General features: G+C 32.5%; 2 protein-coding genes and 2 long non-coding RNA genes across 5 annotated transcripts; 3 read left to right on the forward strand and 1 right to left on the reverse strand.

Moving 5' to 3' along the window:
* The first annotated feature begins 212 nt into the window (after positions 1-212).
* Positions 213-4889, forward strand: LOC137812993 (uncharacterized). Its single transcript, XM_068615269.1, has 5 exons — positions 213-1563; positions 2467-2616; positions 3838-3936; positions 4060-4206; positions 4471-4889. The coding sequence occupies exons 1-5, from the start codon at positions 967-969 to the stop codon at positions 4603-4605; spliced, it is 1128 nt and encodes a 375-aa protein (XP_068471370.1). The 5' UTR covers positions 213-966; the 3' UTR covers positions 4606-4889.
* Positions 4890-5062: 173 nt separating this feature from the next.
* On the reverse strand, positions 5063-10328 carry LOC137812992 (uncharacterized). 2 transcript variants are annotated; one of them, XM_068615267.1, is made up of 4 exons: positions 9278-10328; positions 7427-7535; positions 6548-6683; positions 5063-5691 (listed from the first exon to the last, which is right to left on the reverse strand). In XM_068615267.1, exons 1-4 carry the CDS (start codon positions 10141-10143, stop codon positions 5546-5548), a joined length of 1257 nt encoding a protein of 418 aa, XP_068471368.1. In that variant the 5' UTR covers positions 10144-10328; the 3' UTR covers positions 5063-5545. The 2 variants fall into 2 exon arrangements, with proteins under 2 accessions (XP_068471368.1, XP_068471369.1); XM_068615268.1 differs by lacking the exon at positions 6548-6683 and having other exon boundaries at positions 5369-5691; positions 9278-10285.
* Positions 10329-12920: 2592 nt separating this feature from the next.
* Positions 12921-15012, forward strand: LOC137812994 (uncharacterized). Its single transcript, XR_011081312.1, has 2 exons — positions 12921-13040; positions 13530-15012. It is a non-coding gene; the product is annotated as an uncharacterized lncRNA (long non-coding RNA).
* Positions 15013-22119: 7107 nt separating this feature from the next.
* On the forward strand, positions 22120-23729 carry LOC137812995 (uncharacterized). Its single transcript, XR_011081313.1, has 2 exons — positions 22120-22243; positions 22964-23729. It is a non-coding gene; the product is annotated as an uncharacterized lncRNA (long non-coding RNA).
* The last annotated feature ends 947 nt before the right edge of the window (positions 23730-24676 follow it).

The raw sequence follows: 24676 nt of genomic DNA on the forward strand, positions 1-24676 counted from the left end.
AAACAATTTCTCTGACCATGTATTTGACTTTTTTGAGAATTGAAACTATACAAACAAGAATGCAGTAGGGATCTGCATTAGGCTTACAGCTAAGATCCTTTACAAGGAAGACATTCCTTGAGTCAAAATTCAAGGCTCCTCACATGATCATCACTGTACCTACATTTATATGCAAGGCCAATATATATGCATGCTATAATCCCAATGCACCTATGGTTTTGGACCTGGTGGCTTTTGTGTGGGGGAGTGTGAACCTTTTTAATGCTGTCCAGTCTTTAATGGAGGGTATATTATTAGACAGAAACAGTTTTTGAATTTTCAATTTATTAATAAAATAAGTTTAACTTTTGTGTCAGCACTGTAGACTAGTCTGACTTTCTGAGCATGGAAGAAGATATTTCATATTTGATCAAACTAAAGCATGCTAATCTAGTAATCAACATTTTCTCATTTTCCCATTAATGCAGATAACTATGTAACAGATTATAACTTAAAAAATACAACTTTTCATTGAAATGGATCAAATTTTAAGATTATACTGAACAAATCAAAGTATAAACTGATGCATTTCTTTTTGCAGTTGTCAAATTGATATTTTCCTTTTTCCATTGAGGGCCAAAGCACCTCCACTAGACTCCAAATAGAGTGAGAGAGAGGAAAGGATTTTGAACTTTTGTTTTGATAAGTAGCATCAGTTTAGCTTGAAAAGCACAAAAAGAAACAAAAGCAAGTCACAGATTCCAGTGTGTGGCATGAGGGCTGAGGCTAGTGATTGAACAATATAGCATATGCCCACACTTGCAGCAAGACAAGGCAGAGCCCACCTAACAACCCAAGAAGAAAAGGGCACCCCACAAATTAAAATTCATTATTTCAAACCAATAAATAATAATCATTCAAAACACAATCCTCACACAAACCCCCCAAAGTCACATTCTATTCTTTCTCTCTCTCTCTCTCTGAACCATGCCTGTTGTGACAAACACAACAACACCTACAGTGGCAGAACACATCAAATGGAGAAGACCCAGAAACCAATTCAGCCACCACCACCACCACCCCATTCTAGAATCAGATCCAAACCCTCAAATCCCTTCCATAATCCAATCAGCTAGGGGAAAGTCCACCATATCCTCCTTGCTCCTCTCCACTTTCTCCAACAACACTTCCTCCTCCAGTAATGACACCCCCACCATCAATGGCACCGCCCAAAGCAAGAAAAAAAGCAACTTTTCTGCAGCAACCTTAAGAGGGTTGGGGTGCACCGCCGGCGCGTCGCAGCAGGTGTCGGTGCCGGCGGTGATTCGCTCCTCCGCCGATTGGCAAGGGAAGAAAACAAGAAAGAAGAAGCACAAGAGAGCCACCAGCGGTGGCAAGAACAAGACTTTCCATGGTGGGATTCTAGAGGGTTCCAATCCTGGGTGTGTGGATTTTCAAGATGTTTGGTGTGGCCCTGGAATTGGGTTCTCAGCAGACACTGCTGCCTCTGTTGATTGTGTTGTGGCCAGAAAGAATGTATCTGCAAGAGGGAAAATTGATGTGGATAAGATCACTCACAGGGAGGTATTCTCATTTCTGCAAAGTTTTATCTTTTTTCATTTTTTTGGTCTCTAAATCTGTTGAAAAACTTTAGCATTTTCTTTCATCTACCCCTTCTTGGTGTTGTTTTTCATCTCAGAACAATGCTTGCTTTCTATGGACAAGCTGCATTAATGTTTATTTTTTCGTTTTTAACCCCAACAAAATAATCTTTTGCAAGCATTAACAATTCCTTTCTTGATTGGTAATTTCTCAGGTTCTGTTCATCAATCAAATAATAGCAAGAAAGTAGAAAAATATGATTGGTTTGTTCATTGATGAACATCTTTCTATCAGCACTTCAAAACCCCGTGCCACTTTTTTTGGTCATGTTTAAATTCCCATGAAATATACACAAGACAAAGTATAGAAAATTATTTTCTGTATGGGCCTTAAGTCTTTGATCGTTTTCATGTGCAGCTGTTTTTTGCTTTCTTTTTTGCAGTGCATGTGATCTCTGATCATCTTATCTACACTTTTATTCCTTCAATACTAAAACAATTCTTTATAGTACAAACTAACTCATTTAATGCTTTTATTATTAGTCCATTAATGTTTCTTACGTTTCATTTTTCATGCGGATATAGCAAGAAATAATGATTATTCGTAACCAACAAAATGGCTTGTTGATTTTACAAAGAATTATTTTGGTTATTAATAGGTGTTAGTACCCTTTGAGAACGCGTGTTAGTTAAGTTACAGATGGAAGAAGGAGGAGTCGTTGATTATTGGATTGGTGTTAAGTGGGAAACAGTGATCCGTTATTTATGCTTTTAGATAGGCACGTGAATGATTAGTTGGGATCTTCGTTTGAGTTCTGTTTCATCATAATTTTTGTTTCACAATGCCTTAACGTGATTTCAAACATCATTAAATATATATTTGCAGCGATCATCCTATGCGGGAAGGCGCACAGAAACCTACACTTTTCTGGACACTGATTCTGACATTTTCACGCCACGCTCTGCCTCTGATTCTTATGGCACTGCAACATACTATCGTCATGTTAGAGATCCTTCCTCTGATGGTTTTGCTGAGGTTGCCTCTAATATACATATACCCTTTTCCCTATCTTTCTCGTGACTAATCATAAGTGCATGTTTAGTACGGTTGAATGTGTTTAAATGTAGAATTATTAATTCAAATTGTTTACTGTCTATAGGACTTGCATGTGCTGGCTCGCTGCAAAGTTACAAAACTGAATTTTGACTTACCTTGAAGTGAATGTATCATGTTTTTAACTGTAAATAAATAAACTTGTTGTTCTTGTTGACAAGAATGAAAGGTTTTCTGTATTTAATCCCGGAACACAGAATCTGATCGCATTTTTGGTCTTAGGCTGCATGATTATTTCTAGCACTGTGAGATGATGAAAATTGGTGTTTTGTGTATTGTAAATGGTGCTTTGTTAGTCATTCAGTTTTGTGGTTTCCCAGCAAAGTTGGAACTTTAGAACTGCAATAGCTGCACTGGTGTCTGCCTGTTGTATCAGGAAAATGAAGTTGAATTTATAGTTCATTTACACCATCACGTGAATAAAAAAAAATAGGGAACTTTAGTGGAACAATTTTGTTAAATGGAGTTTAGTGGAGCATTTAATTAAACATAATTAGTTATTTAGTTCATGCATTTTTAGATTCATAGTATTGTTCCTATGGATGTGTCTTTTAGATTCAAGAACTTGTGTTTTCCATCTGTCGGGTCTTAGAGTTTCTTTCGGTGTTTGAGTCTTTTACATTTCTTTCCATATCCCTTATTTCCTTAAGATTAATAGCAGATTAGCAGTTATATTCTGGAATTTCGTGATATGTTTCTTTGTTTGGGGGACAGATTTAGTCATCAACTTGGGTTGACATTCTCTTGTGTGGATGTCTATGTGGTCTACACAAGTTGTGTAGAATAGGCACCTCACAAATCTTGATTTTAATAAATGTATTATGAAGCACATAGTTTGATATAATTCTGCCATGACTGTTTTGTTCAATGCCATGTGCATTGTGACTGCTTTGTATTGGGCTTATGTTAAGACAGCACATTTCACTCAAATTGAAAGATAAATGATTATATTTGCATATGTTAACAAGTGTTTTAATGTCTATCACTCTTTTATGTTTGGATTATCAGATATAATCTATTTAGTAGAAGTTATTATTTTATAAATAATTCATGTGTATAGGAGCCTTGTGTTAACGTTTTTGCATAGAATTTTCTGCTGTCGAGCTAATATTGCGTATCTTGATTTTTGCTGGCAATGTGAAGATAATGATGCTTCAAGGGAGTCTACTAATGGGTGGACAACTTAATTCACATGATCAATTTAGAGACTGGAGACTTGATGTTGATAACATGTCATATGAGGTTAGTTATTTCTCAAACATAGCTATGTACTTACTTTTGCAATATTTTATTTTCAAGCTATTAGTATATTATCCATGGACATTGTTTGATGTTGGTCAATACATGTGGTTTGTGTTTTGATAGCAATTGCTTGAGCTTGGTGAGAGAATTGGTCACGTGAACACCGGACTCAAGGAAGATGAGATGGGACGGAACATAAGGAAGGCTAGACTTCAAATTTGGGATGATACATCAAAGCATCAAATAGATAAAGAGTGCAGCATTTGCCAGGTAAGTTTTCAAAATTGAATTAAATTTATGATTATAGGAGTTTCTTACATTGCTTTTCTTCCAGGTATTGTATGCAAGATAGATATCTTTTTTTTGTCGTCTGACTAATGGATTGAATATTTTACTGTTGTCCAATCACAACAAATTGTCATGTATGATAAAGTTGTTGATCTTTATAACAATTATTTTATTAATCATACCGACAATGATTTCTGATTAGTTGATAAATAAGATATTTTACACTAAGTGTGCATTCTTGTTCAGGAGGAGTATGAAGCTGGTGATGAGCTGGGGAGGCTAAATTGTGAACACAGTTATCACTTTCAGTGTATAAAACAATGGCTTTCACAGAAAAATTTCTGCCCAGTATGTAAGCAGCAAGTTGCAGCACGACACTGAGTGACACTATCCTACTGTTTTTTTGGACAGCTTCCATCTATAGATTTGTGTATAGTTTTTCATATCCAATACAAGCAAGAATTTTCATTCTTTGCTGTCATTTATCATTTCATCTTTCAAAACTAAGCATATCCTATCCTCTATGGGGAGGCGGCAATTATATGTTATTGAGTAAAGGTTTTTTAATTGGATTGAGAGTTAAGACCTTTGCATATCAGAGGCAAGAGTGGCCTTGCCTGAATGCACTTTTCTTTTGGTTTCAATGGAGTTGTGTCTGTTACAAATTAGTGTGTTTCTATTTTCATTGCTAGATGATAGATTTTGTTGGTAGTGACTATATCTTTAATCTTTATAAAATTTAAATAGTGTTCAATCTCCATAGACATTTTATATCTAATGATGGGAATATGGCTGTTGTTTAATATGAAAAAGAAAATGTGTGGAGGTGAGCCACAAATGTTATGAAAAGATTTATTTCATTTTCATCTCAGAGTTTTCAGATGCTTGGAGAATTGAATGTTAAGTTGCTTTTACATTATTCACCATCAAGGACAAGAGCATAATGAAAACTCACTCTTTTCTTAGTGATAGGGATGTCTCCATGTGAACCACAGAAAATAGACCACTCCATGAATCACCCTTCACAAAATCAAATAAATAAAACAACAAAAATTGGACCACTCCCACGTCACATCACAGACCTGCATGAGCAATTAAAGCCTCCATGCTTGGTCTCTTACTCATCAAAGTGCCAGTGATATATAACACAAACTTGTTAGCATTATCATATATCACATTCCTAACATTATGCTGTCAAGTTGCAAGAACAGTGGAATTCTTCTTCTTGGAGTTGGAGTGTCCATCAGTGTTATTGGCCCACAAGAAAAACTTACACTTGTATTGTAAGCACGATGAATTCATTTCAATTTCAACCGCCATGCTAAGATTCTACTTTGTAGCCATCTCTTTTCTTTTTGGTAGATTCATTTACAATGGAGAGAATGCGCTTTGCAATCTCAGCTGAGGCATTGGGGTTTGCAGCTTTCAGAGCCCTCTCAGACATGTCTTCCATCTTCTTCTGGTCCCCTATCATGCATATTTTCAATGTACAAAATCCAAATCAAGAAATAAGGGAAGAGAAAACAAAGAAAGAAAAAGAGATACATGTTGCTTAACTCAAACAGGTTAGTCCTGAATTTTGGAAATACAACAACAAAAGCAGTCAAAATGTTAATCAGTGACAGAATTTATAATTTCAAAATTAAGGGTGTACTGTAGTAGTCATTGCTAACTACTGATGGGATCTGAAAGTGGAGGAAAAAATAAAGACAATAAGAAAAGAAAATACTATTGCAGCTTTTTTAGGTTTTGAGTAAGAAACAAGGAATGTCAGAAGATTGTTAGGTTTCACTTTACAGGTAGAAACGGTGAGAAAGAAGGTTGGGACTTGGGGGCAAAGAATGCTTGAACTTGTTCTGAAAGATAAAAGAAAGTAAATTATTATTTACTCTTTTAAGACTTTAACCCTTTCCCAAACTTCAAGTTTCAATTCTGGTAGCCAGCTACTGCACTATGCCAGAGTCTGCAATTTAGAAGCTTATGCACAAGTTTCACAAAATTATTACCATTAGTATTGTTTGTTTTTGGACATTAGTACAAGTCTTAAGGAATAGTATTAAACACCAGCTTGTTTATCCTTGAATATGCTCAACACTGAGCAATATAACAGGCCATTATTGAAGATACCAACAAATACTAACAGTTCAAGCTTTAATAGTCTTCTGTTTGTACTCCAAAAGTAATGTCAATGCATCTTTATCATTCTGATTTCCCATCAAAAGGATTTAATAAGTGAATTCGTGATTTAGATCTTTTTTATTAAAGCAATAATTTTCAAACCTGAAAATTTTCAAGAAACATTTTGAAGATGAAGATCACATACTTAAAATCTTTTCAATTGCAATGGCTAGTGTACTCGAGTCTAGCTCATCCTCAGTTATAACCGTCACACCAGCTAAGTCTGCCATCAAAGACGCATTTCTGAACTGATTCCCCTCAGAGAAATTTGGCGAAGGTATCTACAAATAATAATTGAACAAAAATGCAGCGATTGTTGTTAACTACGTAATTGAATTATGTACACATTGGATCTTATGTATTGTCTTTGAATTGTAATGAGAATGCATTATGGTAAGCTGTTACTCTAGGAATGTAGTTTTGTAACAAGCATGCACGTAAGTAGATGCTTTTACACACAATCATATAACCTTTCTAGTTCATGGCGTAAAGAAATTATGGTACCATAGATTAAGCATTTAGTTCATGTAGTGGTGAATGATCCATGGGATTACAAATTCTGCTTAAAGGTTAGAAAAAAAAAATGTTTAGCCTATGTAACACAGACACTGAAACTAATACGTTACATATACATGTATAATCTTTAAAATGTATGACACGTATCTATATATTATATAATTGTGAAATTGACAATAAAGATTTGTGTATATGTTTCACTTTTTTTTAGCAGAAAGATGTTTCTCAAATGATTTGTTTCTTATTTTTATAATCAAAATAAAAATTTATACAATAACTTTGAATTTTTAAAAAATTAATGTATTTCTTATTTTTAAAATTATGTTAGAATGTGTTATAATCATCAGAAATCAAACTGGACACGTGTCGGTGTTTGATACGTATATCTGATATGAACTAAGACATAAGCACATAATTGAAGAGGTGTGTCAGTGCTTCATAGCAGATAATAGAGCTGAATTGAGAATTGGAATGAATAGAAGGAATGAGGAAAACAAAATTGAAGTACCAGGATTGATGGTTTCCCAGTTGCCAATATTTCATAGCAAGTCATTGCACCTGCTCTAGAAACAATCAAGTCTGCGGCTGCATATGCCAAATCCATACAATGCATGAACCTTCATAAAAGGGGATGTGTCAGATGAGTTATCACTAAACCTCAGATTGCAAGTGAGATATAAAAGGATGCAGAAAAAAATAGTGATTACTTTTAAGTGATTTTCATTGGTACTTAGAAATATGTGGATGCAAATAACATAGATTATGGATGAAAGACTCTAAAGAAAAAGAAATCCTAGATAAAGTATCCATTATATTGAATCAAGGAATTTTAAACTGGTCCTACACAAACCCGTTAAAACAGGAATCCCATTCACGCCAATTTCAAAAAGCACTATGCAGTGGGCAGAGTGGTCTCACACCAGGAAGCGCACTAAAGATAGTTGATTAGACTTTTGGATCATCAAGTGGGTTTGAGTTTTCTCAAGCATTCAAGTAAAGAAACGATGTTCACACCATTTAAGTCCAAAAAAATCCTTTCTTCCTACACCCAAGTTATTGTTTGATTTCAGTTATGAACTTTATTACGGTTTTGTTCTTAAAAGATTTTAGGGACTAAAGGAGAAAAATATATATAAACTCTCTCACATCAATACTTAAGTAATGTGAGATTAAATTGGAAGTAATCACGATCAGTTTGACTCTAGGGAAGATGGTTTTACTCTTCTTTGTATTCAATTATTAGTTAGCTGCAACTGTTACAGTTGGTCTCTCCTTTCATTTCTTTCATTGCTCTTGTACTAATACAATGTTGATTGATTCCGAGTTTGTTTTATGAAGGTTACTTAGGAAAGTAAAGTAATTGCCAAGTCTAATGACAGTTTTATTGAACTCCAAGGTAGTGATTGTTGGGCTTTAAAAAGTCCATACATAAGAGAAAAAGGAGGAAGTAATATAATTGAGAAGGCTAAAATAGATGTGTAGTCACAAAAGAAAGGATAAGGTATGAAACAAATGTACTATATGAGAAGATGTAGGTGAAGTAGTGATTGAGACAAAGATGACATAAATTTGGTTAACACAGTAAATTGCAACATGGTTGTTAGTCCTATGAAAAGGGGAAGAGAAACCAAAAAGGGATAATTGGGAAAGTTGTAAGATTTGATGATAAATAATATCTTTAAAGAGTTATTTTTACTGAATCAATTCTCACTCTCTTAGATTCAGGAAATCCAGTGGAACTCACTAACAAATGTACAATCGGATAATGAGAATGCCGACATGACTGAATGGTTGAAAAAGTTGAATGACTCTCTTAAGTGGTAATAGTCAGTTAAGTTGTAAATTATGACTAAAGTATGATTGAACCTTCTTTTAGATTTACGAGCATGTCAATGACCGCTGAGGTTCATCCAAAAGGTATAAATACCTAAGGAGATCCAACGCCGGACAACTCACCTGCACATTATACTCGGACTAACTTGAGAGTGCCTTTCCAGGTTCATGTCCACTCATCTCGCGAAAGTAAAAACCAATGGAGACCATTGTGCATGGAGGCCGTGAAAGACTAGAAGACAAAGAAATGAGTCACTCTAGAAAGAATCCAAACAACAAGTTGATCATACTCAAAGATTGGCGAGTATGTCGCCAAAGTGAAAGGAGCAAGTGAGGAATTTGATAAAATCCACCCCTATTGCAACCAAACAGGATCTGTTGCATGATCAAACAATGCTACTATGCTGTATCAGAAAAATAAAACTATCCAATGCAATCAAATCTTTCTCTTGGAAATATATGTGCACAGTTCCATGCAGTCTTGCAGAAAAAGCAAACGCAGTTACAAGTTTTGAGAAGCACTCACGGTGTCATATACAAGCGTGGATGACTCTTGACAAGGCTATCCATTTCATCAAAGGCTTCAAACCCAGTTTGCCATATGATACGCAAACCACTGTCCCTTCTCAGCATCTGATAGTACAAATTCAGCATCGCAATGTTCACTGAATTGGCGCCATAGGAGCCAGCAAGCACCAGCAAAACCCTGCCCCCACTATCCAAACCAGGAAAAAAATTACTGATTGCAGTTTCCTTGGAGACAAGGTTCCTAACAGAGAACCTCACGGGGTTGCCACACACGAAGCACTTGTTCCTGGGAAAACTTTCGAGGGTGGAGTTGAAAGCAACGAAGATGGCGTCGGCTAGGGGGGCGAGAAGGGTGTTGGAGAAGCAGGGGACGGAGTTGGGTTCGTGGATGACAACGTTGGTGCCGCTGAGCTTGGCGGCGAGGCAGGCGGGGAAAGAGACGTAGCCGCCGGTGCTGACGAGGACGTGGGGTTGGAAGTGGCGGAGGTGGCGGAGGCATTGGAGGAGAGAGTTGAGGAAACGGTGAGGGAAGAAGAGAGGGTTGGTGTCGGGGGGTGAGGGGACAGAGGCGAAGTCGTAGCCGGCGGAGGAGATTGCTGCACTTTCCACGCTGTTGGGGGCGCCGAGGAAGAGGAATTGGCACGTGGGGTTCAGGGCTTTGAGCTCCTCCGCGATGGCCACCGCCGGGTAGACGTTGCTGCCGGTGCCGCCGCCGGCGAAGGCCAGGCGGAGAGGGTGGTGAGGAAGAGTGGCACATGAGATGGAAAGGCTTGTGGGGTGGGGCGATGGTGGAGTTTGGAAGTGGAAGGTGCGAAAGGGTGTGGAGAAGAAGAAGGAGAAGGAAAGGGTGGTGGTGGCAGCCATTGACGCATGTGCTTGATCAAGTTGAAGATGACACTACCTCCATTCACCATGTTTCAACTCTTTGTACTAGGAAAGTTTCAACTACCTTTTTTTTTAAGAAAAAGTTTCAACTACCTAGTCATTATTTTCATGGTTGTGGAGTGAAGATTAGAATAGTGTCATTAAGACTTATAATCAAGGATGTTAACTCGTTTAGGACATTAATTAGATTATGAAGATCCGTATAATTTATTAAAATGTAAAATTATCATAATTGAACAGATATTTTTTGAATTGGACAATTCATATATATATATTCTATGAGTGTTAATATGCATGTGATTTGCATGTCAGTTAAAATGTGTTTGAATTCATAATATTACATTAAATATTTATAATTAGGAAAAATTTATTTTGTTAAGTCAATTCTTTAAAAACCTTTAACAACTCTAATTAATAATAAAATATTGAATTAAGTAACTTAATTAAAATATAAATTAAATTATTGATTACAAAATTAATAAAAAGAGTGATAAGGTGGTGGTATTGGTTATGAATCACATGGGTAAGGGAGGAAACTAATATTAGTTACATGTGTTTATGTTAGGAAGATGTGGTGGTTACATTTACACTTAGTTACATGTTTACATATATGGACAACACATATTTATTATAAAATATTATTTTATACCGCTATCAAATAAGTATCTTGAAAACTTTGTTTTAAGAATATAATAATAATTTAATTTAAAATTAAAAAATTAAAATATTAATATAATTGTCAAATAATTATTTATTTAATATGGTGTTGAAAATATCAATATCTAGTAATGCATATTTAATAAAAATATTCATTTTATATTTGTGATACTTTTCTCTTTTGGTCACGTGTTTATTTATAATTGGTTTCATTAGTCAATTCATTAATGCGCGTGCGTGATGCACGGTGGGATACTAAAACGAAAACATCATCAAAGTAAACAAACTTTTTTTATTATATACGTGAAAGAGTGTAAACACGTTTATTTGAGAATAAATTATGTGAACTCAAATTAATATTTAATAAATTTTAGTATCCTGACCACTTTTATGGTTAATAAAAAATAGATTAGTGTAAATGTTTATTTAAAGAAATATTGAAATAAAGACTGTAATACATATCAATATTTTTTAAAGTTATAAAAAATGATAAACTAGCAAAATAGAGGAAATATTATTTATAAGATTAAAGAAACTCATTCTTTTTACAATAGACCATGTAATATATATATATATATATATATATATATATAATATTAACTAATTTATATTATTATTATTATTATCTTAATTGGTACTACATTATCATTATATATACATTTTTTTTAATTTTATTTCTTTCTTATAATTACATATATTCATTTTAATATTTTTATTAAAGTTATTATAAAATATAATAAAATAATAATACGTAATTAGGGTGTAATGGAAGGTTAAACATAAATCTAATCTTTAATATAATATTAAGTAGAGATTATAATATAAAAGTTGGTAAAAGAATTTTATAAATCGATTATATAACGCAGAGTTAGATTTAAAGTCTACTTCTAATATAAATCAAAATCTTGAGTTTATTTTAGCAAAAGTTTGTTGAGCTTAGCATGTCATCTGCTATCAAATCACCCATAATGTATAATCTCACACTCGAATTAACAACTTTCATGAGGTGTGTTGAATATCTTCAACTCGAAATTAAGACATTTTATAATATATAATACAAACCTCACTTTATAAACCAATTTTATAAAATTTAATTAAATTAATTTTTTTTTTAATAATCAGTCATCGTACTAATAAAATATGTAATATTTTCTAACAATTTTTTTTTTTCAAATTTAAGGATCGATAATCATTTATCAAATTTTCCTTTAAATTTAAAGACTTAACATCATATAACAATATGATTAAACTCTATAAACTTTTCTTGTAAGATAGCAATTTCTCTTTTGAAGTGATGATATTCCTCCTAATAATTTGCAATGCATATTTATTCTTATAGTTATTGAAGTACCATTCCAAAATTTGTGGCTAAAACTCAAATTAATACTAAATAATTCATTTGCTTTCGTCTATATTCTACTCATATGTTTCTGTAATTAATGTTAGGTGCATGTTTACTTCTTCTGCTTTGCGTTTATTATTTATGAACTTGTGTTTCATGTTCATTTTTTAATTGCTCAATTATTGGTGTGGTTAGGTTTGTTGATAATATCTTTGCATTCGTTTTACATCATTATAAAGCTCATATTCCCAATTGATAATTCAAATACTTATGTAATTTAGATATTTTCATGCTTTCAAATAACATATGGGTTCAAGAGATTTTTTATTAAATTTTCAGTACAATAATTTTATAAATAATATGTTTATAGTTATTTAAAAAAAAATTATGGTTATTTTTTAGCAAGTAAATATTTCTTGAGTAGTTCAAAGAGTTTAAATTATTTAACTAAATAAATAAACATAGTTTTGTTTTGAGTGTCTGACCCATTCCATGTGCTCATAAGTCAAATTCACAAACATTAAACAATATTTCCTACATCATCTTTCATTGACTAACTTATTATTTCAATTCATTTAATATTTTATCAACATTTTAAAGAAAATTAACAAATTTAAATATATATTCAAAGGATGAAGAATTTTTCTACTCAACAATTATTTGTTTATTTTAAGGGTGTGATGAAATTTTTTCTATCTTTGAATCCTTGATCCAAAATGGGACTATAAATATGAATATGATCCCAGCATTTGCATTTACATTGCCTTTAAACTTGAGACTTGGGAGATGAGGTTCTTCTTCTTCTTCTTCCATACCCTAATTCTGGTTCTATTACTTTTATTATTTTCACTCATGTTCTTCACTCAAGTTAGTGCAGGTTTGTCTTCATTTCTATTTCTTTCATATACCATGCAAATTAATTCTCAATATTCACTATAAAATAAATTTATTAAATAACAACAAAAAAAATAGAGAGAAAAAAATAATTAGTAACTAAATTAGATGTTATTTTAGATACTAAAAAATTATTTTTAAATTGGTATCTAAATTATCTATCAGGGTTTTATCTACTAATATTTAGACTCTAAATTGATCTTAATTAGTCTTTTAGAGACTAATTTAAAATATAAAATATTAATAGATAAAATATTGGTAGCTACTGGTTAAATACAAATCTAAAAATTACTTTATAAATTTTTTTAATAATAAAATCTATTTTAAATATAAAAAAATAGTCAATAAAATATCTCTAATATCCAAAATAATATCTAATTAGTTTAATAGTAACTAATTATTTTGATGATTAAAATTAGTTGAATGATTTTTTTTAATGATTTAAATTTTTATTGTTTGTTTTTAACTGCAGAGATTTCAAGGAAGCTTGGGGAAGTAGTCACACCTCCTCCTCCACCTTGTCCAAATGTAGGGCACATCCCGTGTTAGAAAAAAGCTTATATGATTCAGTATTATTTATTAACTTAAACAAAGTATTTTTATGCCAAATTATGTTGTTTCCAACGTGGATTTATTACTTTAACTATATTATTTTAAAAAATTAATGTGAATTTATGAAACAAGATATTGGGTGACACTTTGTGTGGAATTGAAAAAAAATATATGTGTTGGGATAAAGACTGGTAAGAAGACAATTTCAATTTTTCACAAGGATATTCAATATTATTTAAATTTCATAAATGCTTTCAAAATTCTTAAAAATGAGAAAGAACAAAATTAGAAGAAGGGTGCGTGGTTGAAGATTTGTAATTACGAAGAAGATAAGAATAAGAAATTAATAATATTAAGAAATTCACTTTAAGCTTAATTCAATATCATAAAACCAATTTATAATGTAAAGTCTTCAACATATCCGCTAAGAGTACCAACTCGTACGTGAGACTATATATTATAGGTGATAACGGTGAGTTTATAAATCCAACAAATAATCGTTAAGATAAATTCAAAATAACTATGATACCATATTAAAAAGTACACTTTAAGTCTAATTCAACTTCAATAACTTATAAAAATAAAATTTACACCGTTTATATACTATGTGCTAATTTTTAGGATTTTGAACCATCATGGTCATAATAAGTTATAATAAGTTAGGGGAATGGTTGGGAAATTGAAGCTGAAGTTTTAGATGGTAAGTTGCAGCAGCTTGAGTTTGCTGCGAATCACGAGTTTTGGTAAAAAGTGCAACACCACGAGCAAAGGCAAAGGAACCAGTTCCTCCAACGATCTTCAATTCTTCTTTGTCTTCATCAGTCTGCACGCTGAGGCTACCCTTATGATCTTTGCTGTCAAAGCTCAGATACATAACATTCAATGCCGATTGCTGAAACATGTCAGCAAGGATCACAAAGCTCTGTGCTTTTCCAACCACACGAGAACTCTTCTCTGGCCCCTCTGTCAGCACACGCGGAAAGATCAAAGCCCCAGCATGTTCCCTAGGTACGAGGTGAGTGTTTAAGGTTGATGTCTGAGGGTGTTGGACGTACAAGGATAGATCCAACCATGGCCTTGCATGGCTCTTGTTGTGGGACACAGGTGATAGCACAGCCAAAACAATTACTGCTATTGTTGCTATGGAAACTCCAACACAGAATATCATTCTTCCTGACATTATCTGCTCCTTCTTGTGATGAGCTCAAATGGCTGCTACATCTGTTTTCCTTTTAAACTGGTTGAAAAACAAAAATAGTGTTCTTGGCAACCTAACCCATTTTGCATTTTGTTACCTAAACCAATATGAAAAATTCTTCATGCTTGTCCTGAAATTGGTTATATATACTATACTATCTATTTTAATTGTAAAAGTTCAAGGGAAGTAAGTGTTTTTGTTGTTAGCTTTTTTTAAGTTGGCGTTACAAATAGGTTTGGTTTGGTACATCTCACTCCCTATTTACCAAATCAGAGGATTTAAAAAAACTTTACTATTTTTCCTATAGAACAATCCAAATATTACCCAGAAAGATAATGCAAAAAAAAGCAGAGGATTCTCATTGTACTCATAATAAAGAAATCTCAAAATCAAACTGCTGTCAATTTTTACAGAGTACTCCAAAAGAATCGTGAACCCCAAAAAAAGCTTTTTATATAGAAACTCAGCATTGTCGTGATTGAGTAACCCTGTTACACCATCTGAAAAAAAAACTTCCACCACTAAAAAGTTCTGTTGGCCCTTTGCATTACAGCGGCAAAAATGGTAAAATTTTGAAAGCAATTAGCTTCCAAAAGAGAGAAATCTTGATCAAGCATTCCACTGTGAGGATCCCTGTACCTGCAGAAACAAAAAAACCAGCATTCTTCCAGCAGCGTGGGAACATCAAAGTTGTAGAATGTAAGAGAACTAACAAAAGTTATTTTCTTATGCAACTCAGACACATCATGTGTGCAAAATAGACAATTTTGTTCTTTATGCTGGTTACTTCGTTCTACTACCACAATTCCTCCTCACACACACACAATATATAATGACATGATATTTACATAACTTGTAATGTAAATTACTATTATTAGCACCATATATTTTTTCTATTAGGAGGGTCGATATCTTTGTTTTCAAGCTTTGCTTTTTTGGAAAGGGGATCTAGATTTACAAGACTATGTTACTTAAATCCACTCTCTCTCTCTTTTTTTTTTTTTTAATGTTTTTTTACAGTGGAGTCCCATTCTTTTACTTATATATTCTTTATTTGTAAAAAACCATGTAATAGTTTTGTATTTTTTTTAATTTTTTTAATACATTTGTCCGTTTTGGTATAAATTAAAAAATAAAATATTCATTTTTTAATAAATTTAGTTCTTACTTTTTTTTATTGATATTAGTTTCTCAATATTTTTTTTCTGTTGTTTTAGTTAGGGGTGACAAAGTGGGTTGGGCCTGATGAACCGACTTGCTAGCCTATAATTATTTAGGTGGGGGCTTCTTCTTCCTGCACCCCTACATTTTTCTTCCTACACCCCCACAATTTTCTAAATCCTGACACTGGCCTTAATATTTTATTTGGAAAAGGACACCGTGGTTACCGGAAATAGGGATCTCGGAGTGTGCTACGGATTCATCAATCCGGAACTGATTTTTTTTTTCTGGATGAGGGGTGTTCTGGAAGCAATTTTTGCATAAATTATTGATTTCCAGATTGCTGAATCCGGAAGCCTAATTCTGTTACGGATTCGTGGATCCAGAATACTATTTTTTGAATTACAGATTTCTGAATCTGGAATGCATATTTCTGTTACGGATTGGTGGATCCGGAATGCTTTTTTTGAATGATGGATTTTTGAATGTGAAATGCATATTTTGAATTACGGATTGGTTGATCCGAAATTTTACCAGAAGTGTCTATCCGAAATTTTTCCAGATTCCATAAGTAATTGAAGTATTGTTGATATTTTACTTTATTTTGTAAAATATTAAATATTTTTTTATTAAAATATTAAAGTTTGATTCATTTTAATTGATTTTCCTTACATTTTTATTGTCTAGAAAGTAATATCAATGACTACAATCAAGTCAATAGATCCAAAAGAAAAAAAAACATTAAAAAAAAAAAATTGATTTTTTTTAAAAGTGACCGACCAACTCGTCAACCCAGCTTACGAAAAACATATTACTAATTTTAACTTGTATAACCTTAAATAGTCAGCTCAATCCAACGACCCGTTTTGGTGGACTAGTGACACGTCGCACCAAAACAGTTAGACTTTGTAGTTTTTTACTCTCTCTCATTAACTTATATCATTTTAAAAAACTAGTTAATTATTGATTTTTTAACATAATTTATATTATTATTAACTTACACTCATATATTCATGATTTTTTTTCTTCTTAAATACAACTTAATTCAAATTGTTAGGATGTTTGAAAGTCTAATTAATTCCACTATGTATCTTTTTCTTTCAAGACGATTTATTGTAAAAAGCTATAGATTACATTTGGAAAATGAAGAAAAGATAAATAATGCTTATTTAGTTTTGAAACTATTAAAAAAAAAAGAGTTTGTATAACAGCATAGTAATAATCCACGTAGCTGAATGTTAGCCATATAAACTAAGATCCGAAGGAGAATTTTGTGAAGGAATGAACTGTGAAAGTTGATCTGAAGTAACAGTAGAAAGGAAATTCCATTGAAGAATCTGCTAAACTAATCTAAAACCATATATCTTTCTTCCTCATTTAGTGTTGTGTGGTGAGGGTAACATGCTGAAAGTCAGAAGTAGATGTTTGCAGAAGGTTCATTCATTGCATGTTGTTTTAAAAATGGAACCATATTCTACCTGCCATTCATTACACACACTGCAATCTGCAATCAGAATGGAAACTAATCCCATGGCCCAAATTGCTGATGCGATTCAGTTACATTACATTATGATTTGCCATGACAGTGGTGGGATTTTGCAAGTGGGGTGACCCACTTCTTCTAACTCTTCATCATTATGCTTCTTTTGTTCTTCTGTCAGTGTGTTGTAGATTTCACATCGATAAAAATATTTTATAGTATATAACTAGGTGTAAAACTCAACTTATAACCTTATGAACTGATTTTGTAAGGTGGAGTTATACTTAAATGTCACTTCTTATGAATTATTTTTTATCAGCAAAAAACAATCAAACTAAATAGGTTCATTTAAGGGGTTGTTCAACCCTCAAAAGAGACAAAGAACACCTTTCCACATACATAACAAAAACCAAAATGAAACCTCCTACTGCCTATCCCAACACTACAAACTAAAAAAAAACAGAAAGGTCAAAGACCAACCCCATCACCTTTATAGTAACATTAAATCTAATGCATACATATTAAAGATTAGGCACTAGTCAAAGAACGAGAAACTCACTGAAAATATCTTTGAAGAGATCCAACACCAAACCTTAACCTGTGCTAGAAAAAAAACTTTAGTATGATCAACTACTCATTTTTTAAACAAACAAATATTCCTATGAGTCCAAATATTCTTTAACCAACTCGATCCAAATTAGTTCAAAAAGTTTCATATTGAGAGCAAGATGGAATTGATTCCCTTATCTTTGTTGTCCAATACTATAAGAGTGTGGCTAGCTAGCTTTGTTTGTGAATTAATTGATCCCACATGTATAAATACTATACTTATTCAGTTCCCACTCTCCATCTTCTCATTTTCTCTGTCCTTCCCTACACTCTACAAGTGCATATGCATATGTTCTGTTATCTGCTACTTTGATACTTGCTATCATTGAAATCTGACATGCATGCCATGCCCTCTAACAAAGGGTCTTCGTGGTCTAAACGCTAACCCTTTTGAATTCTTTTCAAAAGATACCATTATAGCAACCATAATCTGGAACAAGATAACTGTGAATATGATTAGGATTCATTTTGCTGCTTCTTTCAAAGTATTCCAAATTTATTAGTACCGGTCAATGAAGATGGAAAGTAAGAATCCATGAGCCACTTAGCAATGAGCACAAAGGCATGAAGAATGGTTCTAAACCCAAAAGGGGAAAGTGAAAAAGGTTGGAATGGCAGAGAGCAGGTGTCTATGTTCTATGGTAGTGTAGGATGTGTGATGTGAACCTATTGAGGCCTATTGAGGCCAAATGAGGAAAGAAGGTATGGGGTGTTGACAGGTGTTCAACATAACCTACCTTTGCTTCTTCCTTTAATCACCACTCAATTCCTTTCTACTTCTTTCCACAAACATATATTTGGTTCTCCATCCCCTTCCATGGCCCATATAACATTATTTCTCTCATCTCTATCAAGTTGTAATATAAAACAATTTAATATTTGTTTGTGAATATATCACAATCCATATATGTTACTTTCAGATCAAAATTCTCCAAAAGTAAAAGATGATTTTTCCTTCTACTTTTTAGGAGTGTCAACATATAAAGACTCAGAAAAATGTTACTTTGACAACTATATAGTCAAAATCACCGGTTTACAACTTTTTATGCATTCACATTTCAATAAAAGATTATTTCACGTTCTATTTTTAGGAGTTGTAATATGAAGCAATTCAGTATGTTAAAGATCCTACATCGATTGTAGATAAAGACATTTCTGTGTGAGTACAAACCTTATAAGCTAGAATTAGAATCATTTAAAGTCTATTTTAACGAGAGTTTGTTGGCCTTATCAGATCACTCGATATTGAACCATCCATAAATATACTCCCACCTACGAGTTTTTAGATCTCGAACGTGAGAGAATTCTATACCGATTAAAGATAAAGACATTTACTGTTTTGTTATCAACATATACTGACTCTATTCAAAATTCACTTTTGAAAAGTACTAATTTTTAACTTTAGAAACACAAATAGGAAAATAAATTATATAAAAATAATAAGTCTTTATAGAAAAGAGAAAGAAATAGAAGAAAAACAAAAAGGTATTTAGATAAAAAAAATGTGTGTCGTTGAGAGATGTTCTCTAGTTTCCATGCTTTGGGGGCAAGATGTTGTCATTTTTTACTCATTGTCATGCACTTGCGTCTTTTTCATAGATCACAACCGCACAACTATAACTTCAAATTATATCCTAAAATCATTCATGAAACTCAAAACTATACATATTTTTATTGCAAAAATTTAAATTAGTATATATGTGGTGGAGTGTTGGGAATATTTCAAAAGTTTAACTTTTTTAAAAGAATAATATCTTAAAATTGTTGAGAAAATGACATTTTTTAAAGTTTAGAAGCCAAAGTTGACTTTAAATTTATAATGAAATTTAGTAAAATCCTTACTGTCCATTCTCATAGCTATATCTCACTTTTTATTATATTTTTTAATCAGAAAAAAGAAATATTTTAGAAATCCAAATTATATACATATATAATTAAGACTAATACTAATTTTAATTTTTTTATTAATTTAAAATACTTGTAAAAGAAAGACGGAGCTGATGTATAATTAAAACTCAAAATAAGAGTTTTGAAAGTAAAATAGAATGTATATGTATAACTAAAAATATTACCATCACTAAAAAAAATTATTAAATAAAAATTAATTTTAGAGACAAAAAAAACAGTTATTGTATAATTAAATTAGATATTATTTTAGATACTAAAAAAATTATTAATTTTTAAATTAGTTTCTCTTATTATAAATAGTTTCTAAAATTATTTTTTATTTAATAATTTTTTTTAATGTAAAATTATATATATATATATATATTTAAAGAAAAGTACAACGTTAATCATTTAAAAAAAATAGTTTATATAGTAAATTGTGATGTGCCTAAAAGTACTACAGCAATAAGTTTGGTGGGCAAGTAAGTTTTGCAGAAAAAGATATGAAATCCCTTTCTTCATTTGTTATTGTGCCTTCTTCCTCATCAATCAATTAAAGGAATGACTTTGATTTAGACCTTTATAAATTAGTTCAGAACAGTCATAAAAACTTTACCTTAACACAAATCCAAACCAAAATTATGTTTTATTCTTAGGAATATCATGATTTTGATGTTTTATTTTTTAAGGAAGCTATATCAGTTCTTAACTAAATGAAGAGATAAACAGAAGAGATAGAAAAACAGTGTCGTCAGTTTCCACTGCTACACTGTCTCTTGATGGTGACTTCCCAACCATGCATGCGTGTACATACTCATGTGACCATGGATTATCTAAAAATAAATATAATAATAATAATGATAATGATAATACTATTTAATAATTTTCTTGTATTCTCACATCATTGCAAACACATATCCAAACACAAATAATCTTACAAAACCGTCCTGGAAAACAATATATATCCACCATTGAAACAAACAAACGGTAAATATGATAAACTAATCCTCACACATTATAATTGGTAGCCTTGAACTTCTAAATTCAAGAAATAGAAAAAATACTTAACATGAATTGATCTTAGTGTATATTGGTAAATTACAAGGTGTATTAAAAATTTATGAACCACTTGACTAACCTTGGACCCATGAAACTAAAGGTCCCTACTCCAATTGAGCTAGTATTTGAGTGATGGACCCCACATATCACTCACACTCCCAGTAAGTGATGGAAGAAGATAGATGAGAATCACAACAACTATGTGTAGTAGCATCACATGACTATTAACATTTGGAAATAATATGATGATCTCACACACGATTTACTCAAATCCCATTGCACATGGGTTCAAGCAAAGCAATACCATATCACTGAGTGATTGTTGCATAAATCTTTCAAGGAGAGGGATCTTGTAGTGCATGTTAGCTGCATTACATGTTATCAATTAATTCACACCGTTAGTGTCTCAAATATCACACACTAGTGATAAATCCCATTGTTTTGACAAGTTATTTGAAATTGAATATCCCCTATTGTCTTCCTTCGATTCTAGTTGTTTTTTCTGGGTGTCTGAGAAGGGTACTTATAAAAGTACTCTGATGCTCAACTTAGTTGGGTGTTACTTAAATCGTCTAGTTCAAAATTCAGAATCACAATACCTTTCATCATGATGATCCTTTCTTTCTTATACTACTCTATTAGGTCTTGTTATATTAGAATGACTTAAACTTGACCCAATGGATGTTAACATTGCTTTATAGTCTCTAATTGGGATTAACATCCTTAACTCACGATATGACGTGGATTCTGGTCATTGCCAAAGGGTCGCCCAAGTGGCTGATCATTTGGACTTACGGTTTTGTGGTATAATACCCATGTTTATAAATTAAGTAGTGAGTCTAAAATCTGCGTGTGTGACACTTTGAGAAAGCGGATTATATTAGCATGCATGGTTTTATAGGAAGTACATGAATGGTTGTTAGGATGTTATAATGTCCTTTTGAGGATGTCTTAATTATCTCGTGAGAAGCAGTTAGAAAATTGAGAGTACATAGAAAGTGTCATTGCTTTGATACTACTATCTAGCTAATCTAGTGGAATATTTTGAGGCTCTTTTACCCATTCTTTTAGAATTTTTCCTATAAATAGCTGCTCCTTGCTCCATAGAAATCTAACATCCCAAAGTTCCAAACATGATTCTCTTCTTCTCTTTTTTTTTTCTCTCTCTCTCTCTCACTTACATATGTGATTTTATTACTCTCTTTTTTCTTTTAGGAGGAGGTTTATGGGGGTGGAAAAGGTGAGAGGGAGGCACTGGTTTTGGTAAGGTTGTTGACAGAAGATAGAGAGCACAGATGATGATATGCATATTACTATATATAGAGAGCATGAACTGATCAATGGTGCATCTTACTCCTTTGTGCTCTCTATACTTCTGTCATCACCTTCACTCTCCATTTCTCATTTCCTCTCTCTCTATATATATATACCTCCTTTATCACAAGAACTAGAGTTTCACTGAGGAAAAACTCATGTATAATTTGATGTTGTTAGAGATACCACATCGACTTGATATATTAGAAAATTTCATAATATATAAGTGGGTGTAATATATATGAGATTGAATTAGACTTAAAGTCCACATTAATAGATGTTGATCCTAGAATTTACCTAACCACTTTTCTCTACTAATTACAACTGTTACAATTATACAATACAAGGTTTTAAAAAAAAAGTCTATGGCTATGATTAATGAAGCGTCTGACTGCAACCTTGTTATATTTCAAATTTAGTCAATATATCAACTAATTATTTTTTGTTTTTAAATTTAATTTTTATTTAATGATTTTCTTAGAACGAGAGATATGAAGATAATTTCAATTTGTACAAGGATATTAAATATTATTTAAATTTCATAAATATTTTAAAAATTCTTAAAACAAAATTAGAAGAATTCTACTGAAAATTTGTAATGATCATTATTAAGAAGTGAAGTTAAGGATGTTCTAATCTTTTGTAGGATCTCCAACAATCATGGTCGTAATAAGTTGGGGGAATGGTTTGGGAATTGAAGCTGAAGTTTTAGATGGTAAGTTGCAGCAACTTGAGTTTGAGTTTTGGTAAAAAGTGCAACACCACGAGCAAAGGCAAAAGAACCAGTACCTCCAACGATCTTCAATTCTTCTTTGTCTTCTTCAGTCTGCATGCTGAGGCTACCCTTATGATCTGGGCTGTCAAAGCTCAGATACATAACATTCAATGCCGATTGCTGAAACATGTCAGCCAGGATCACAAAGCTCTGTGCTCTTCCAACCACACGAGAACTCTTCTCTGGCCCTTCTGTCAGCACACGCGGAAAGATCAAAGCCCCAGCATGTTCCCTAGGTACGAGGTGAGTGTTTAAGGTTGATGTCTGAGGGTGTTGGACGTACAAGGATAGATCCAACCATGGCCTTGCATGGCTCTTGTTGTGGGACACAGGTGATAGCACAGCCAAAACAATTACTGCTATTGTTGCTATGGAAACACCAACACAGAATATCATTCTTCCTGACATTATGTGCTTCTTCTTGTGATGAGCTCAAATGGCTGCTACATCTGTTTTCCTTTTAAACTGGTTGAAACACAAAAATAGTGTTCTTGGCAACCTAACCCATTTTGCATTTGGTACCTAAACCAATATGAAAAATCCTTGTCTTTTTGCTGACTAGCTTGCATGAGGGGAATATCATGAAGTTTTTTCTTTGATTTTGTTCGATGTTTGATTAAAGATTAAAACATTTTATGTGAGTATAAATCTCATCTCGATTTTATGAGATATAGTTAAATTTAAAGTTCACTTTTCTTATTTCTTTCACTTACTTTCCCTACTCTATCATGAGTAAAAAAATTCTGGTATTGATGTATATCTGCATCTGTAATAACTGAAATTGGTTATATATACTGCATTATCTATTTTAATGGTAAAAGTTCAAGGGAATTGAGTGTTGTTGTTGTTAGTTTTAAGTTGGCTTTACAAATAGGTTTGGTTTGGTGTAATTGGCAAAGAATGAATATAATAAAATGAACATTTTAAGGATTTTAAGGATGTTCAAAACTTTATAAAAGAATGTTGAGATTAGTGTGTCCCATCCTCTGGAAAACAAGACTCTATAATCATGATCCTGTTAATTTCCTTCTAATCTCTGTCTATTTTTAAGTGCCTAATGAAACAGAAAATTTACCAAAAATATTGCAAAAAAGCAGAGGATTTTCTCCCTTGTACTTACAATAAAGGAATCTCAAAATCAGAAGAAAAAAAACACTGGTTCAAGCTGCTGACAATTGCCATGAGATGAGATGCAGGTTAGACTCAAATTTTTTACAGGGTACCCCAAAAGAATCAGCATCATGACCCTCCAAAAGAGCTTTATATATAGAAACTCAGCATTGTGGTGTTTGAGGAACCTGTTACTAAAAAGTTATGTTGATCTGCACAAACAAAAAGCACCAATCTCATGTTAGATGCTTCATAAATTAGCATTGAAACAATTAGTCTGGTTATTAGCATAGAAAATTTAGAATAAAATATGAAATACTGGTATTCCTTAATATGTTTGTTTGTTCTTTATGATGGTTACTTGGTTCTACTACCACAATTCCTCCTCGAATTTCCATTACTATCAGCTCAACCATTGGAGGGTCCTCCACCACTTATTGCTCCACTCTAACCATCACATATCAACTTTTCTGG

Source organism: Phaseolus vulgaris, chromosome 2 (assembly GCF_000499845.2).
Source record: "Phaseolus vulgaris cultivar G19833 chromosome 2, P. vulgaris v2.0, whole genome shotgun sequence".
Taxonomy (NCBI): domain Eukaryota; kingdom Viridiplantae; phylum Streptophyta; class Magnoliopsida; order Fabales; family Fabaceae; genus Phaseolus; species Phaseolus vulgaris.